Source organism: Argopecten irradians, chromosome 13, assembly GCF_041381155.1.
Source record: "Argopecten irradians isolate NY chromosome 13, Ai_NY, whole genome shotgun sequence".
Taxonomy (NCBI): Eukaryota; Metazoa; Mollusca; class Bivalvia; order Pectinida; family Pectinidae; genus Argopecten; species Argopecten irradians.
In genome coordinates, this window is record NC_091146.1 from 13,107,769 (window position 1) to 13,127,544 (window position 19,776).

The following is a 19,776-nucleotide window of genomic DNA, read 5'->3' on the forward strand; positions in this document are numbered from 1 at the left end:
ATATCGGTCAATCATAAATGATAGCTTTCCAATTTCGATTTCCCTGAATTTGTGTACGAATTTCTTTTTGACCGTTATGTTCTTAAGCCGAATCGATTCAAATATCATAGTTTCGTTAAAAGTGCTCCCATTATTACACTACGATCGTTCCTGCTTCTTTGTATTCTATCTGTGTTATGTGCTGAACTGTCTTAGGTTTAATGTAACAATTGAAAGGAAGGTTTCGAGAATGGTCAAAACAAAAGACAGCTCACACTAATAAGCATTTTAATTACATGCACTTACAGGTTACAATACTTCAAAACAGACGCCATCCAGAAAATGTTGATCTGCTATGGCCGTAACTGATCACCTTCCCTGCGTTATACGCTTTGATATAAACATGATCGCCTTTGGATACTGATGTCACAATGAGCCCGGTAGCAGATTCCCAGTTGTTTGCATCACTGTCCGCATTTGTAGTTGAAAGCACGACCCCGTTAACCGTCAATTGTGTTATCATATTGCCGCCATTGTTGTTCCCACTTCTGATAGACCAGGTAAATACGTATACACCCGTGGCCGGAACTTCGTAGATACCGTTACCATGATTATAGCCATGTCCTGCATCAATCATGACGTCATCGAACACAATTATCCTATTGGGAGTTACGTCTGTATGTGTGTTCAAAGAAACGCTAAAGGCATCACTACCTGTTAGTGAACTGTCGACTCTCTCTGAAACCCCCAAAATATAAAGGTGAACTTCAACATATATGGAATATGCTATTGTTTTGATGATATAGGCAGACTGTATGTCTCTGACATCGTATATGATAGTATCATCGCTTTAATACTAATTCCTATAGGCTTGAAATTATACAAAATAGTTGATATAAATAAATAAGTAAAGATGAAGATATCCATTTACATCGCATTTATTCATAAAATTGAAAGAGCTCATCGACAACTGGATACATTGATTTTTTTTGTTAATATACACATAAGTATAAGTGGACGTTTAAACGGTTTCCGATACTTACTGTTCCTTTTGTTGACTGACGATTCCCTGATCTCGGACATTCTGAGTGTTTCTGTGGCCGTTGACACCACTTTAGCAGCATTTGTATTCAGCCTATTCGGATTTTCTTTGTTACGAGTGAGAACATCTCGATAACTACCGTTTCCGTGTTTAGTGATTATAACACCATTACCATTATTTAACAGGTTTGTTTTTGTTACGTCGTTATGTATTTCTTTCGAAGATTTACTATGTATTTCATCATTTGTCGTGAATCTATTGAGTTCCCGCCGGAGTTTGTGTATCATGTTGTCCTTCACTGCCAAATCTTGCGTGTGTTTCTCGACTGTTTTCTGCAGACGTAGTAGTTGTTCTCCCTGTCTTTCTACCTTTATGATCAGAGCCAGTATCTGGTCCTCGATAACTGTCCTGTTAAAGATATTACCAAACATTAAACAAACTACTGCCTGTATACAATTGACCTAACGGTTCTAGATCCGTAGCTCAATACGTAGAGGGTAAACAAGACGCGAAGTTGAATGATTGATCAGGAAAAAAGTTCGCCGAAATATATTTAGACATTTGTCACCTACATGAAGCGTGTCCACTAGCGAGTTTGAAAGACAATGGGTTGTATTTCTATCAAAGATGATATCGAATACAATTTAACTTTATAGTTCAACGAAATGTGGTCTTTTTTACAATTACTGATTAATCAGTCAGTATTTGCAGCAAGACAATGGTGCGTAGACTGTTTTTTTTAGCTACACGAGGTCTATTGTAAGTGGTATTCTGAAACAAATCTTTGTTTGTGATATAAGTATACAATAGCTTTTCATTTTATACAACACTACGGACAAAAGAAGGAAAAATGTATGTCTATGTACTGATGGAATGTGTGAACGTAGCCACTTCAGAAATGAGTAATGGTTTCATGATTAAATTTCATTGTAGCAGCCCTATGTCGTTAATAATGATAATTTTACAATGTAACGCTTATCCAACCAAATTTACTTTTTTCAAGATCTCAATTTAAAGATTTTATTACTCAAAATGCCGAGAAAATAGAAGGAAACAATATCTTTCAGTATTGGTTAATACGTCGTTTTGTCAAATCGACCTGTGGAAAATGTGGACTCCGTCCTCGGTTAATGCTTTCCATATCACAGGTATTATAAAATGCAGCATGGCTTTGTGTTGCGATCAGTGTGTGATTCCTTAACTTTACCTGTCCGTGTCATCACCTTCCATAGATGATAGCCCCGGGTAGTCTCCGCTGACTTCCATCCATATCAATGGACATACTATCACAAGCACATGGAATAGTTGACACGACATTGTCACTTCATATGACTAGTGAAACAGATGCAGTGAAATGCCAATTTATCTATGTTTTTGTCGTTCTTATCAGAAAAGGTCGGAATCCCTATGAAATATTACGAGACATGCACTCGTCTACGATTACTTTTAAACCAGCTGATAAGGGATTATACTTCGGTCAAGGGAAATAGTATATCTGTCTGTTCGGAGAATCCACGACAATGACATGTGCATTCCTATGTTCCATATACCTGTATTACACATATAACCGTAAGTTGAATCCAAAGCAAACTGTATGGACGTCATATTTACAAAGTCATATAGAAGTAGCTTGGCTATAGCCGCGCCAACGCTTTATTGTTCATCATCGAAATACCAAACGATTGTCAAACTTCTTTCACATCAAGGAATCAATAAAATTCCATACGTTGGCAAGCTTTTATAAAAAGAACTTACGTAAAGGTTTCATGCATGCACTTGTATTTGTTACTGCTGAAAGTAAAACAATATATGTTCACATTCAAAGGAATGAATATATCGATATTCATCTTTCGTGTTTACGCTATAGAGAAAACCAGACTTTCAAGTATTTTGTATCAATAAACTACCATTTAAGTTCCAACATGAGTTTACGATTGATGATGTATAAAGTAAGCTATATATTGGCAACATTTGTTTCATGCACATGCATGTGCTTAAAGCTTTTAATACAAATATACAGTAGTAGTTTTTACCACTTTAGTGGATAAAGACAACCATATCTAGACCGACACCTAAATGTCTAACAATATTGTATAAATTCTCTATATATCTTGTCATTGAATGTGTTCAGAAAGTCTTTTTAGTATAACCAAAATGAACCATGCTGTAAATAATATTATGTTTCGGCACACGAAGAAGTGATCCCACAAATTCGTTGAGAATAAAATTAAAAAAAAGAAAAAAGCACCATTACATCAGTAAAGAATGACATTACATTATAAAAGGATATGCAAAATGCTATATTTCAAAATCGAAGAATATGTCATTTCTATATCCCACTAGACATTGGGACAATGTTTTATTACGCATAGGCAAGCATGTGTAGGTCGTATATCATACGTAGATAGGTATTCGAATGCGCCTAACATTATATATAGGCAGTACGTAAAAGCTAATGTAAGTATAAGGCAGATCCGGCCGGGTAGTAACAGCTGTTGCACATGTCTCCTGGGATACTTGTAACTTAAAATGATATGATCGATTTTCTTGATTGGACATAGATCACTTCTGGTAATGTGTATAACTTCTCTTATCTTTCTAGTTGTTTTGATTGACTAATGTCCTTTTAACAGCAATGATCAGTTAAGGACGTATTAGGTTTAGCTGTAAAGCTGGAGTACCTGGAGAAAACACACCGATCAGCGGTCAGTACTGGCAGTCTCTTTATTGACTAATTCCCAACTATAATATAAGCATATTATTTTCATTCGTTGGAATATTTGTTCTTTAAATTATTCTACATTAAGATCGAATGTCTGTTTTTGACTTAAGCCGTACTTTGTACGGTTTGAGTCTAAGGCACTACTTCCAGTAACCTTTCAACTCAGTAATGTAAATGCCGTTGACCTATGACATGCTAATTTAGATGCTGTTGACCATCCCTCTGTGCCTGCATCATCTAATACACAGCAGCTAGTACCTTACCTTCCAGCTGACTACTGTCCACACAAGTTATACACACTGGTGTCTTCCCCATCTAACTTACATATCTAAGTGTTTCTTTCTGTGTACATTAAATAATGTCTTTAAAAACAGATCTGAGATAAAGGACAATATAAGGCTGCCCTATTGTGTGCATGGTTTTGCTTACATATATAAGTGAACAATACAAGAGTGTAGGACAAAATTTTTTTAATAATTATAAGACTTTTGCTTTCTTTATTTTAAAATCTTTTCTTTTATTTATAAGAATTTTGATTAAAAAGAATGTCAAACAAAACATACACCCAGCATGTTTTTTTCTGTGATCAGTTGAATATTCTTGAAATAATCTTTATCAAAGTCAGTCACAATTTAAGACATTAGACTGCTGATAGATACACAAAGCTTTGAATTAAGTTTCTATAACACACAGTATCTGTTTCTAGGGAATGGAAATCTGCCTAACAGCTTAATGTTTTTATAATGAATTACTCATATCATTAGGAAATTATAAGGTTTTTTTCACTATAATAACAATAATTGTAAAAACAGAATTGTGTATCATAATGTCAAATAATCAGCATAACTTGAAACTAAAAATCATTTTGAATTATGTTATTATTTGTGGCAGTTCTGCAAAACTTTTTATATTTACATCTATGGTGAAGTGAAACAAGTACATACAGTCAGACCATGAAGTTAAATTGTGGTCTACAATTTCATTTCTTATGTTTGATTTAATTAAGCTGTACTTTGTATGGTTTGAGTCTAAGGGATTACATCCAGTAACATTTCAACTCTGTAATTTGAATGATGTTGACCTACGACATGCTGATTTCAATGCAGTTGACCTATACTGTATCTGAGCTATATGGATACGCTGTTCTTGAAGTTATAATACAACAAATCATGTGTTATAAACTGATATGAATAAATGCTATATATATTTTTGGGTATAATAATTATTTTTTTCATCTCTTAGTTCCAATAAACATACAAAATAATTGCATTTATGTAAACTAATGTTAAAAGTGAAATATGTTGTTTGCATTTCACTAGCCTAACAAAGATGCATCTTTGGGGGTCTCACTAAAATACTGAAATCCATATACCATATACATGTGCGGCATGATCATTTCTAATTATTGTAATGGCCTTGAAATCATCTTTTTTGCCTTTTCCTCAAATACATATGAGAAATCATATGCAAATAAAACAACAATTTTCAGCACATAAGAATGAAATCACTGAATACACTGAATTTAATGAGACAATGTTTCATGTTTGATACCTTATTATTATTCAAAATACGACTAAAGAAATTACTCTTTGTGTTTATTCCCCATAATGCATGCTTCTTAGATTAATACCACAATCTATTTTCATAAATCAGACTGAATCCCATCATTATGATAAAACGGACACAAACAGTGTTAAATTACCATACTTATATTGAAATAAAATGCCTAAAAAAGCTCTTATTCCCTAATGATGGTTTGAAAAGTATACATGAAAATTAAAATGTATTTTGATATTTCCAACATTTACAAAATAACTTGAAATATGTGTAGGTGGCTTATGATATTGTGTAAAATACAGATATCCTCGAGTGAGTTCCGGTTGTAGATATTAAGCATTGGCATTCAGTTGGCATGCATAGTCAATATAAATACCAACTGGAGGGAGGCAAATTTCATGATGCGCTCTAGCTTCTTGGAGATCTATTGCTAATGATACAAAAAAGCTTTTCAATCAATTTCGATTAAATATGCCGGAATGAAAGAAATAATGTGTATATGCGCAAAGAAGTTAGATATAGGATACTATTCAATTGATGTTGTCAGAGTAAATTGAACATTGCCATATAGGGATTTAAAGGATATGATAAATACAAGGTACACATAATAACAAAATTTTAGAGCGACAAATGACAATTTGTTGCCATTTTCTCAAATGAAAGAGAGAAGGTGATATTTATGTATCATTGACTCACGGTCCAGTGATCTTCTGTAATGATCCTATTTTGTGATTTGCTACTAATATATGTGTGTATGAATAATGAAATAAATTGTCATTTTATAAAAGGATGCTTGCATTTATAAAACAACACTTTTAGCTGGAATTCATAGTTTTCTAACATGGAATTTACATGAAGTGTATGATATGCTGTTCACAGATATCATTCATTTATCTTAGAAATTGCAATGTCTTTCAATTACATTATTGTATCGCATAACGCATGTTCTTTGTATTGAGCAGAAAGAAATAGAAAATTAACTTTAAGAAGGTGTATAAACAATTTCTTTACCATTGCAATTTGACAACAATTGATGAATATGCTATTGTGCATTGACATTTATCATTTATGTAATCAATGCAAATCAGAATTCTTGATTTGTAACTTTTTGAGGCTTAAGTCTCAGTACTTTCAGTACTTTGATTACCAATAAATGTCGCTGTAATTTTGTGACAGAGGTACTCATTCCACCGAAGTTAATTTACTATTATACAGAAAGCATCACTATCAGGTTGATAAAATAGAATAAAGTAACTGGAGTTTAAATAAACATGATAGGTAACAGCTACGAGTTGATTAACTTGTTCATCCCATAACTGTAACTCCATATTTATACCGTGGTGACTATTTCTCATCTTCATCAAGGGAAACGTACCATCATACAATGTATTGTACACACAGGAAAGTGTAAACATAAACGATAACTAAATGATATGGAATTGATCAAATGATTTTTCCTTTGCGAAACATTTGTAGTTATGGTATAAATAATATCTATACACGTTGGTCTCTCTGTAAATTACTGCAGATATAAAATAACTATTCTTTTATCGTTCATTAATTCACAAGATATCGAGTTTTAATTAAGCTTCTGTCCAAAATAAGTGCATTGCCATGAGACAATATCAAGCAATGTCATCTCCCAATACCATAAAGAAATCTGACTAGTGTATATATAATGATTTGTAATAACGGATCCTAGACCATCTTGCCTTCAGTGTTTTACTCCTCTCCATGTAAATCGTAGCATATCTATATATAAGTATGGCCAATGAGGAACCATTGCTTACCCTGACCTTGGAAAATTGTACTCTATCTCACCCACGTGTTGAGAACTTGGTTACGATAGATCCAACAAAACACGACATAAATATTTCATTGTTCCGAAACCGTCATCTCTGCTGTTCCCACGTGGCCGAACAAAGACAGTAATCACAATTACCCACTCAGAAGGCCATACATTCGGTTACAAACATTTCAGGACCGGCTCTACAATACATTATTATGCCTGGACACCACAGTAGTAGCTTTAGATACCACACCATTCACCGCTGTTTGTGTCGACAAGATGTACATTGGTATAGGTTCCCTAAAGAAAAAAGTCCAAAATGAAATTGAGCTATTTTTTGCAACAACAATTGAGCTATCAATTTACATTTTCAGGTGGTAATGCATTTTATATTGATCTGATATTGTCTTCACATAAACAATACCCAATTTAACGAACACATACAATACATGTAACAAGACTCGCCTTCTCCTATGATCTGATATTGTCTTAACATAAACAATACCCAATTTAACGAACACATACAATGCATGTAACAAGACTCGCCTTCTCCTATGATCTGATATTGTCTTAACATAAACAATACCCAATTTAACGAACACATACAATGCATGTAACAAGACTCGCCTTCTCCTATGATCTGATATTGTCTTAACATAAACAAAACCCAATTTAACGAACACATACAATGCATGTAACAAGACTCGCCTTCTCCTATGATCTGATATTGTCTTCACATAAACAATACCCAATTTAACGACCACATACAATGCATGTAACAAGACTCGCCTTCTCATATGATCTGATATTGTCTTAACACATAAACAATACCCAATTTAACGAACACATACAATGCATGTAACAAGACTCGCCTTCTCATATGATCTGATATTGTCTTAACATAAACAATACCCAATTTAACGAACACATACAATGCATGTAACAAGACTCGCCTTCTCCTATGATCTGATATTGTCTTCACATAAACAATACCCAATTTAACGAACACATACAATGCATGTAACAAGACTCGCCTTCTCCTATGATCTGATATTGTCTTAACATAAACAATACCCAATTTAACGAACACATACAATGCATGTAACAAGACTCGCCTTCTCCTATGATCTGATATTGTCTTAACATAAACAATACCCAATTTAACGAACACATACAATGCATGTAACAAGACTCGCCTTCTCCCTATGATCTGATATTGTCTTCACATAAACAATACCCAATTTAACGACCACATACAATGCATGTAACAAGACTCGCCTTCTCATATGATCTGATATTGTCTTAACATAAACAATACCCAATTTAACGAACACATACAATACATGTAACAAGACTCGCCTTCTCATATGATCTGATATTGTCTTAACATAAACAATACCCAATTTAACGAACACATACAATGCATGTAACAAGACTCGCCTTCTCCTATGATCTGATATTGTCTTCACATAAACAATACCCAATTTAACGACCACATACAATGCATGTAACAAGACTCGCCTTCTCCTATGATCTGATATTGTCTTAACATAAACAATACCCAATTTAACGAACACATACAATGCATGTAACAAGACTCGCCTTCTCCTATGATCTGATATTGTCTTCACATAAACAATACCCAATTTAACGACCACATACAATGCATGTAACAAGACTCGCCTTCTCATATGATCTGATATTGTCTTAACATAAACAATACCCAATTTAACGAACACATACAATACATGTAACAAGACTCACCTTCTCCTATGATCTGATATTGTCTTAACATAAACAATACCCAATTTAACGAACACACACAATACATGTAACAAGACTCGCCTTCTCCTATGATCTGATATTGTCTTCACATAAACAATACCCAATTTAACGAACACACACAATACATGTAACAAGACTCGCCTTCTCCTATGATCTGATATTGTCTTCACATAAACAAAACCCAATTTAACGAACACATACAATACATGTAACAAGACTCGCCTTCTCCTATGATCTGATATTGTCTTCACATAAACAATACCCAATTTAACGAACACATACAATGCATGTAACAAGACTCGCCTTCTCCTATGATCTGATATTGTCTTAACATAAACAATACCCAATTTAACGAACACATACAATACATGTAACAAGACTCGCCTTCTCCTATGATCTGATATTGTCTTAACATAAACAATACCCAATTTAACGACCACATACAATACATGTAACTCGCCTTCTCATATGATCTAATATTGTCTTCACATAAACAATACCCAATTTAACGAACACATACAATGCATGTAACAAGACTCGCCTTCTCCTATGATCTGATATTGTCTTAACATAAACAATACCCCATTTAACGAACACATACAATGCATGTAACAAGACTCGCCTTCTCCTATGATCTGATATTGTCTTCACATAAACAATACCCAATTTAACGACCACATACAATGCATGTAACAAGACTCGCCTTCTCATATGATCTGATATTGTCTTAACATAAACAATACCCAATTTAACGACCACATACAATGCATGTAACAAGACTCGCCTTCTCATATGATCTGATATTGTCTTAACATAAACAATACCCAATTTAACGAACACATACAATGCATGTAACAAGACTCGCCTTCTCCTATGATCTGATATTGTCTTCACATAAACAATACCCAATTTAACGACCACATACAATGCATGTAACAAGACTCGCCTTCTCCTATGATCTGATATTGTCTTAACATAAACAATACCCAATTTAACGACCACATACAATGCATGTAACAAGACTCGCCTTCTCCTATGATCTGATATTGTCTTCACATAAACAATACCCAATTTAACGACCACATACAATGCATGTAACAAGACTCGCCTTCTCCTATGATCTGATATTGTCTTCACATAAACAAAACCCAATTTAACGAACACATACAATACATGTAACAAGACTCGCCTTCTCCTATGATATGATATATTGTCTTAACATAAACAATACCCAATTTAACGACCACATACAATGCATGTAACAAGACTCGCCTTCTCCTATGATCTGATATTGTCTTCACATAAACAAAACCCAATTTAACGAACACATACAATACATGTAACAAGACTCGCCTTCTCCTATGATATGATATTGTCTTAACATAAACAATACCCAATTTAACGAACACATACAATGCATGTAACAAGACTCGCCTTCTCATATGATCTGATATTGTCTTCACATAAACAAAACCCAATTTAACGAACACATACAATGCATGTAACAAGACTCGCCTTCTCCTATGATCTGATATTGTCTTCACATAAACAATACCCAATTTAACGAACACACACAATACATGTAACAAGACTCGCCTTCTCATATGATCTGATATTGTCTTAACATAAACAATACACCATTTAACGAACACACACAATACATGTAACAAGACTCGCCTTCTCCTATGATCTGATATTGTCTTCACATAAACAATACCCAATTTAACGAACACATACAATACATGTAACAAGACTCGCCTTCTCCTATGATCTGATATTGTCTTAACATAAACAATACCCAATTTAACGAACACATACAATACATGTAACAAGACTCGCCTTCTCATATGATCTAATATTGTCTTAACATAAACAATACCCAATTTAACGAACACATACAATACATGTAACAAGACTCGCCTTCTCCTATGATCTGATATTGTCTTAACATAAACAATACCCAATTTAACGAACACATACAATACATGTAACAAGACTCGCCTTCTCCTATGATCTGATATTGTCTTCACATAAACAAAACCCAATTTAACGAACACATACAATACATGTAACAAGACTCGCCTTCTCCTATGATCTGATATTGTCTTCACATAAACAAAACCCAATTTAACGAACACATACAATGCATGTAACAAGACTCGCCTTCTCCTATGATCTGATATTGTCTTCACATAAACAATACCCAATTTAACGAACACACACAATACATGTAACAAGACTCGCCTTCTCATATGATCTGATATTGTCTTAACATAAACAATACACCATTTAACGAACACACACAATACATGTAACAAGACTCGCCTTCTCCTATGATCTGATATTGTCTTCACATAAACAATACCCAATTTAACGAACACATACAATACATGTAACAAGACTCGCCTTCTCCTATGATCTGATATTGTCTTAACATAAACAATACCCAATTTAACGAACACATACAATACATGTAACAAGACTCGCCTTCTCATATGATCTAATATTGTCTTAACATAAACAATACCCAATTTAACGAACACATACAATACATGTAACAAGACTCGCCTTCTCCTATGATATGATATTGTCTTAACATAAACAATACCCAATTTAACGAACACATACAATGCATGTAACAAGACTCGCCTTCTCCTATGATCTGATATTGTCTTAACATAAACAATACCCAATTTAACGACCACATACAATGCATGTAACAAGACTCGCCTTCTCATATGATCTGATATTGTCTTCACATAAACAATACCCAATTTAACGAACACATACAATACATGTAACAAGACTCGCCTTCTCCTATGATCTGATATTGTCTTCACATAAACAATACCAAATTTAACGAACACATACAATGCATGTAGCAAGACTCGCCTTCTCATATGATCTGATATTGTCTTAACATAAACAATACCCAATTTAAACGAACACATACAATGCATGTAACAAGACTCGCCTTCTCCTATGATCTGATATTGTCTTAACATAAACAATACCCCATTTAACGAACACATACAATGCATGTAACAAGACTCGCCTTCTCATATGATCTGATATTGTCTTAACATAAACAATACCCAATTTAACGAACACACACAATGCATGTAACAAACTCGCCTTCTCCTATGATCTGATATTGTCTTCACATAAACAATACCCAATTTAACGAACACATACAATACATGTAACAAGACTCGCCTTCTCCTATGATCTGATATTGTCTTCACATAAACAAAACCCAATTTAACGAACACATACAATGCATGTAGCAAGACTCGCCTTCTCATATGATCTGATATTGTCTTAACATAAACAATACCCAATTTAACGAACACATACAATGCATGTAACAAGACTCGCCTTCTCCTATGATCTGATATTGTCTTAACATAAACAATACCCAATTTAACGAACACACACAATGCATGTAACAAGACTCGCCTTCTCCTATGATCTGATATTGTCTTAACATAAACAATACCCAATTTAACGAACACATACAATGCATGTAACAAGACTCGCCTTCTCCTATGATCTGATATTGTCTTAACATAAACAATACCCAATTTAACGAACACATACAATACATGTAACAAGACTCGCCTTCTCATATGATCTGATATTGTCTTAACATAAACAATACCCTATTTAACGAACACATACAATGCATGTAACAAGACTCGCCTTCTCCTATGATCTGATATTGTCTTCACATAAACAATACCCCATTTAACGAACACATACAATGCATGTAACAAGACTTGCCTTCTCATTTGATCTGATATTGTCTTAACATAAACAATACCCATTTTAACGAACACATACAATGCATGTAACAAGACTCGCCTTCTCATATGATCTGATATTGTCTTCACATAAACAATACCCCATTTAACGAACACATACAATACATGTAACAAGACTCGCCTTCTCCTATGATCTGATATTGTCTTAACATAAACAAAACCCAATTTAACGAACACACACAATACATGTAACTCGCCTTCTCCTATGATCTGATATTGTCTTAACATAAACAATACCCAATTTAACGAACACACACAATACATGTAACAAGACTCGCCTTCTCCTATGATCTGATATTGTCTTCACATAAACAATACCCAATTTAACGAACACATACAATACATGTAACAAGACTCGCCTTCTCCTATGATCTGATATTGTCTTCACATAAACAATACCCAATTTAACGAACACATACAATACATGTAACAAGACTCGCCTTCTCATATGATCTGATATTGTCTTAACATAAACAATACCCAATTTAACGAACACACACAATGCATGTAATAAGACTCGCATTCTCCTATGATCTGATATTGTCTTCACATAAACAATACCCAATTTAACGAACACATACAATGCATGTAACAAGACTCGCCTTCTCCTATGATGATCTGATATTATCTTCACATAAACAATACCCAATTTAACGAACACACACAATACATGTAACAAAGACTCGCCTTCTCCTATGATCTGATATTGTCTTCACATAAACAATACCCAATTTAACGAACACATACAATACATGTAACAAGACTCGCCTTCTCCTATGATCTGATATTGTCTTCACATAAACAATACCCAATTTAACGAACACATACAATACATGTAACAAGACTCGCCTTCTCCTATGATCTGATATTGTCTTAACATAAACAATACCCAATTTAACGAACACGTACAATGCATGTAACAAGACTCGCCTTCTCCTACAATCGGTAAATACATGATCCTCGTTAAATGACTTTGGCTTGAAAAGTCTTTTATTACCAATATCAGGGGCATTAACACCTGGTAATTCCTACTACAGACAGTTTTATTGGAGGCGTAAATGTTAACTTAGTTTAAAAATTGACGTAGGAAAGCCCTCGGTATGTTGTTCGTCTTCACATTCAGATGTAGAAAATGTTGTTTCCGAAAATATGAAATATGGTACCAAATCCACAGCATTTTTAACGATACTGAATGTGTTATGAATCTTACAGCTGATGTATGACGTGGTATAAATAGCGGAACGTTCTATCCGCTTAAATATAAAATGTGTTCGTAAATATCGATATATTATACATGTATTGTCATGGTGTGAGGGAGATATGGAGATTTGTTTCTCCGACGAGATAGATAAGAAAACCCAATAAAAGTATTCTTCAATCATTTATTTTCAACAATTTAAAATGCAATGGAATGATACTTACAACTAAAGGTTTATACTAGCGTATTTCTCTTTATCTCATACTTAGCAACAAAAATTGTTTTGCGAGAGGCACGGACTACCGAGAGGGATACACGACAGGGAAAATGGAAGAAAGCTGCTGTACGTTAGGATTACTCGATATTTGTCTCCATCACACGTGACGACGTTAAACCAATCAACGACAGTGTTGTATCGTTATATCTATGAGGAATATGGTTTTTTTTCTTCAGTATCTTCATTTATAGAATATGGCTTCAGAGTTCCCGTATTGATGGGTGTTCCCTATGATGGATCACCTCGTATGTACTGATAAGTTCATTACAGTATATGAGGCCTCATTTGTGACGTAAACCATAGTTATTTTCAAAGTTAATAGTGCATCACGACCACGCTTTTGTTTTCCCTATTGTATTGCACTGATACTGCTGACAATTTTACATGTTTAAAACAACCTCGTTTGGTGCACTAATTGATGTCCCTAACGGTAGAGTCTCTACACATCACAACGAAGCCTTTCACATCATGTTAACGGCGGCTGTCACCTGACAAGAATTCACTATTTTTTGATAGTTTATTTTAGACAGCGTTCTTTAAATATAAATATTGATACAAATATAATGTTCTGCATGTCTTTAAACAACCATTAACATTAAGAGACATATAACATGATGAGATGGAGACACACTTTAACAAATCGGTCAATGAAAGTATTTTCCGTAATGTCCTAGCTCTTGGTTTGTAACGGAATAAACCAAACATAATGAAACAATTGTCATATGCAACATATTTTTTTCTGATAGAAGTATCAGCAATGGGATATCTAAAAGTGCAGTAGGCGAGGTCTGTACTGAGCCAGTGGTGGAGATGTGTGGTAAAATGGAATCGACAGTTACACGGATGATAAGAGTTTTAGCGATCTAGGAGTAGGAGGAGAGGATTCTGGTAATTGGTGCTGAAATATGGGGAATTCCTTTACTAATTGTATCAGCCGCACTCCATACCGACACTCGTAGTGTGGTGGGCCAATTAACGCGCCACTCTAATTGATATTGCTGCAGTAGTCTATCAGTGCCCTGTGGGTTTTCATTCTCTGAAAAGAAACTATTTACGACTGTGTTACATCAATTACTACTCTATAAGGAAAACGTATGCTTCAAAAACTAATCATGATAGAATATAAAATAACTGTAGCTATTGGTAGCGGAGTTATGCAAACAAACACTCAAATAGCTTAGATACATTATATTGATATCGCGACACTTTTCTCCTCTTCCTCCTTCTACCTTTCCTGCTCCTGGTCGAAGCATTCCAGTCTTTATTGCTATCATGTAATGATCGATCCTGGAGGTACCGGCTTATGTTTATTTTGCCGAATAGAGACATAGGGTTGAACAATAGCATTATACGTATAAGGGTTATTACGTGCTTTGTTTAACACTGATGTTACAGATAGGCCCAATATCCAGCATTAAAACAGTAATGTTTGTTGTGGATTTCGAGTTTAGGGTTCCGGAAACTATTTAACATTTGGATCTAAACTTATAAAAGATTAATGAGCAAGCATTGCCTGTTAGTTCATGTCGATATACATTTGATTGCATATTACTTCATTGTGCATATGGAACCAATAATCAGTCGATAATCTATTATTCTAGTGTTGTGAAGGATTGTTTATATGATGATCAAAGGTCGCAAATAGCATGAAATTCAATTAAACATCGGTTATTAGTCGACGACTCAATATGAATATATTCCGTCAGTATCTGGTGTGGTGACCTTCACCCGCGGGAGCAGGTGACACGGTCACACCGTATAATCACATATCTCTGTCACCACTACACAAATTAGGTTAACTAATCTATCGAGGGACATCCCTGTCATTACTTAGCTAGCGCAATTAAAACTCTACAACCTAGTAATACACTACTGAACTCTACAGACTTCAGACAAAAAACACTTAAAAGTAGGATTCTCGTTATCCGGTCAACCTCGAACTGGTGTAATGTTGAAAAAGTGAATTAAAAGAATACAACGTTTTACATTTTCTTCGTAAGAAACGGAAATTATCGAAGTATTATTTTTATTATAACTTTAGATTTCGGGTTTACAGAACGCAAGTGACTTCGTACTAAAATTCCTCAGGATCTCGTTTCCCAGGCAATCCAAAATAATCTAATATTACTGATATGGCAGAATATCTTTTTAAAGTTTCCAATAATTTACATTTATTTGTACTATCTATGGAAAATGAAAAATCTCGAAGTAAGTGACAATTAAACAATTGTTTGGTAAACCAGATAAAACCTCCACAGCCATCGAGAATAACATAAACCCCTATAGTGTTACACAGGACAATCCACCAACATACCAATACATCATGGCAGGGCTATTTTAAACATCCGTGATATTATAGCACTTTAATAGCTATCGATATCGTATGATAGGTACCAGGAAAAATTTTCAAATTGCATGTGAAATCTTTGTAGGAAAAAATGTATATCCCGCCCTGATTGGAATAAACATTTAGTGTAAGGCAGGGGGTCGTATAACGTGGCCATATATCGCTATGTTATCGGCGTGTGTTGTTGATATGGGTGTCCTCTAGGGGCCCCGTAATAGTATAGACCAGTTTCTGGTTCATAGAATTGTCAGTTAAAATAAGGCGAAGTGGCAGAGCACGCACTGAGGACGAAACAAGTCAGCAATTCAGTGGTAAAGTTACCCCGACAAATAGAAATATGTTCTGTGAAAAGAAGAAATATTATTACTGCAATTCAGTTGTGACTAACAAATTTTCTCGACAAATTTATTTTGTGAAAAGAAGAAGGATTACCACTGTTGCCATTTATCAAATTTCCCTTTTCTCGACGAAAACGAATACATTCTGTTAAAAAAAGTAAAAATATAACCTGCAACCCAGCAATAAAGATTATTCTTGAAAATGGAAATATAAATGAAGACAAAATAGTACCGTTGGAGTTAAGTAGTAAATTTCCCTTTTTACCCGACAAATAGAAATATATTCTGTTAATAGATGGCTAAATATAACCGTTTCAACTTAGTAGTAGACAATTAGAAATACACTCTGTGAAATGGAGACGTATAGCTGTTGCGATTCAATAGTTTCTCGATAAATAGAGATATATTCAGTGAAGAAATAATTGAAGAATTGTAACTGTTGCAATACTGCAGTAAAAAAATAATTATAACAATAATGCAGGGAATGTCCTTTTCTCGATAAATATAATTATATTTTGTGGAATGAAGAAGACATATAACCGTTGCGATTCAGAAGTAAACTTACTTTTTTGTTGAATAATCCAAATATAGAATAATGGAAAATTCGTGGTACACCCTGTAGAATGCTTGGGTCTAAATTTTGATATTCAGAACGTTTGCTTGATTGCTGATTGCTATAGAACAAACCCGATCACTATGTGTGCTAATCAACAGATAGTATCCCATAAGGCCATTGTGCAATTCTTGAGCTTTAATTAAATCAATGAAATCAAATTTGTTTTAGGACCTGAATCTAGAATAACAGCAACATGTAGGATAGTCTCCTATCGCTTGGAACCGGGTAGTGATTTGAGTGGTTTCCAAAATAAGGAAAACCAGCGGTTTTTTCATCAAAATCATAATAAAACATTGTGTAGACACATTTTTAGATTTTTTTTTCTGCATATGCGGAATTTGAAGTTCAGTAATATTGAAGACAAAGTTTATTTCAATGGAAATATTCTGTCCTTCCATCTGATAATCAAAACACTTATTATTATAAAAGTAGTATCGGTAAAAGTCTCAATATCGAGCAAAATCCATTAGAGTGTATACAGCGATGTACGCTCAGATCAAAAGGGCGAGTCAATACACTGAACTAGAATGAATACAGTTATCTTCTAACACGTCTGTTTGGTGTTTTTGCTATATTAAGGTCATGCTATGTCACTTACTCAATATACATTGATATATTATTTCCTACTGTAACGATATATGACATAACTTGCTACCTCCTGGTGATGCCTCTATCTCCCTTAGTCGGCCTTAACAAACTCCCTTGGTATTTTCCTCTGTACATCTGATAGTTTACAGACAGGTTTTATTTTATTGTTTATAGACTGTAGAATGTCCGAATGCACCTGGCGGCCGCTATACAGGTGTTATACAATAGCATGCGTGCTCCCGATTATTCACTATTTTTTACGTGTTCCCCTGTTATGAGATAGAGCCCAATACACATGTAGATATCGATAATGCTGCTGTATATTTATGACAGAATAAGGAGCCCGTGGTCACGTGATCGTCACATCATTAGGATCATATCAAAATAGTTCTACTCCGCCCTTCTGTGTGCGGTTAATATGAAAATAGTTCTACTCCGCCCTTCTGTATGCGGATAATATGAAAATAGTTCTACTCCACACTGTTAATATATTCCGTAAGTCGCAGGTCTTTCTATCAACGACCACCACATTCATTGGGTTTCATTCGATTGGTGTCGTAACTTACGCCATCGATATAGATAACCGTATGTTATGAATATTATTTATAAACGTTTGGTTCTCTGTCAAAAACGTTAGCGGGCCTTAAATGTTTCTGCCATCAAATTAATCGTTATACAGTTTGTATATCACATAATTTATTTTAACCTTCATTTGTATAGTTTGAATCCAAACTTTTTTATAATGAATAATAAGAGTAACATGTTGTAACCATGCGATATACACTGTACAATTATGAGACTAAATATGATACGCATCCGAGTCTGTATTTGCGTATTACAGAGTTATCTACCCTTGGGTGTAGGTATTGATTGGAACATCAGGTGTTTGCGAGCGTAAAGTCATAGTTTTTGGAGAAAACGGCGTGAATATCGCTTACAAAATAATGACGTAACAATCGTTACCAACCCGCAAGGGAGCTAACTCTATATTTTAAAAAGATGGAATTACTGTAAACCAACATAATTTCGCGTTATTCAGCAGAACGACTTATTCACGACGATTTAATCCGCGATCTAGACACTTATTATTCTACTTGTGTCTGAATCACTTTCATGGCGAATGATTTTTTTCTCGATTTCATATATCCAGCGCAGTACTCGGAAAACAATCGCACGCGAAAACAAGTTGATGTACGACGTAACCTACTGCCTATCAATTCTGTAAGGTTGATGCGCGGTGCTAAATGATGCATGGCCATTTAAATGCATCAGAAACCTGATAAGTTGATATCATTTGCGTCTTCTATTTTTTTTCTGTGCGGCACGATTTGCCTTTGGGAGCATTCACAGAAATCCCAATAGTGTTCCATGAATTAGAAATGCGTCGGTCTGCTGAGAGTGACAGCGCGTGCGATCATCCGCGTGATGTGAAGCTCGGGAGCGTTCGATATCTTGGTTGATGCTAGTTTCGGGAGCGTTCGATCACAGTTGTGATATCAAGACTCGAGAGTATCCAATTACAGGGTTGATGTAAGACCTCGGAGAATCCTAATACCGGTGATCTGTGTAGTCTCGGGTGCGTTCGATCAGCGATGCTGTTTAGGGGTCAGATATGCTCAAATAACGGTATGATAATAGATATCGTGAACGGTGTGTTAAAACTTCATTCGTTGTATTATCATTTGTGGTAGTAAAGTCGAATACTAGTAGTTCC

The 19,776-nt window shown here is 34.7% G+C and overlaps 2 protein-coding genes across 2 annotated transcripts in view; one reads left to right on the forward strand and one right to left on the reverse strand.

Annotated features, from left to right (window-relative positions):
• Positions 1 to 19,776, forward strand: part of LOC138305933 (cholinesterase-like) — a 94,204-nt gene that overhangs the window by 16,497 nt on the left and 57,931 nt on the right. The gene's annotated exons all lie outside the window — the stretch shown is intronic.
• Positions 207 to 2,344, reverse strand: LOC138306471 (uncharacterized). The gene is made up of 3 exons (XM_069246939.1): positions 2,229 to 2,344; positions 1,023 to 1,429; positions 207 to 717 (listed from the first exon to the last, which is right to left on the reverse strand). The coding sequence occupies exons 1-3, from the start codon at positions 2,336 to 2,338 to the stop codon at positions 299 to 301; spliced, it is 936 nt and encodes a 311-aa protein (XP_069103040.1). The 5' UTR covers positions 2,339 to 2,344; the 3' UTR covers positions 207 to 298.

What these genes read in the sequence shown, in the direction of transcription:
- LOC138306471 (XM_069246939.1), bottom strand. Translation starts at nt 2,338, where the DNA reads ATGTCGTGTCAACTATTCCATGTGCTTGTGATAGTATGTCCATTGATA. An exon ending in GAAGGTGATGACACGGACAG is followed by an intron (nt 1,430 to 2,228) that starts GTAAAGTTAAGG and finishes TATCTTTAACAG; the next exon opens with GACAGTTATCGAGGACCAGA. An exon ending in GTCAGTCAACAAAAGGAACA is followed by an intron (nt 718 to 1,022) that starts GTAAGTATCGGA and finishes TGGGGGTTTCAG; the next exon opens with AGAGAGTCGACAGTTCACTA.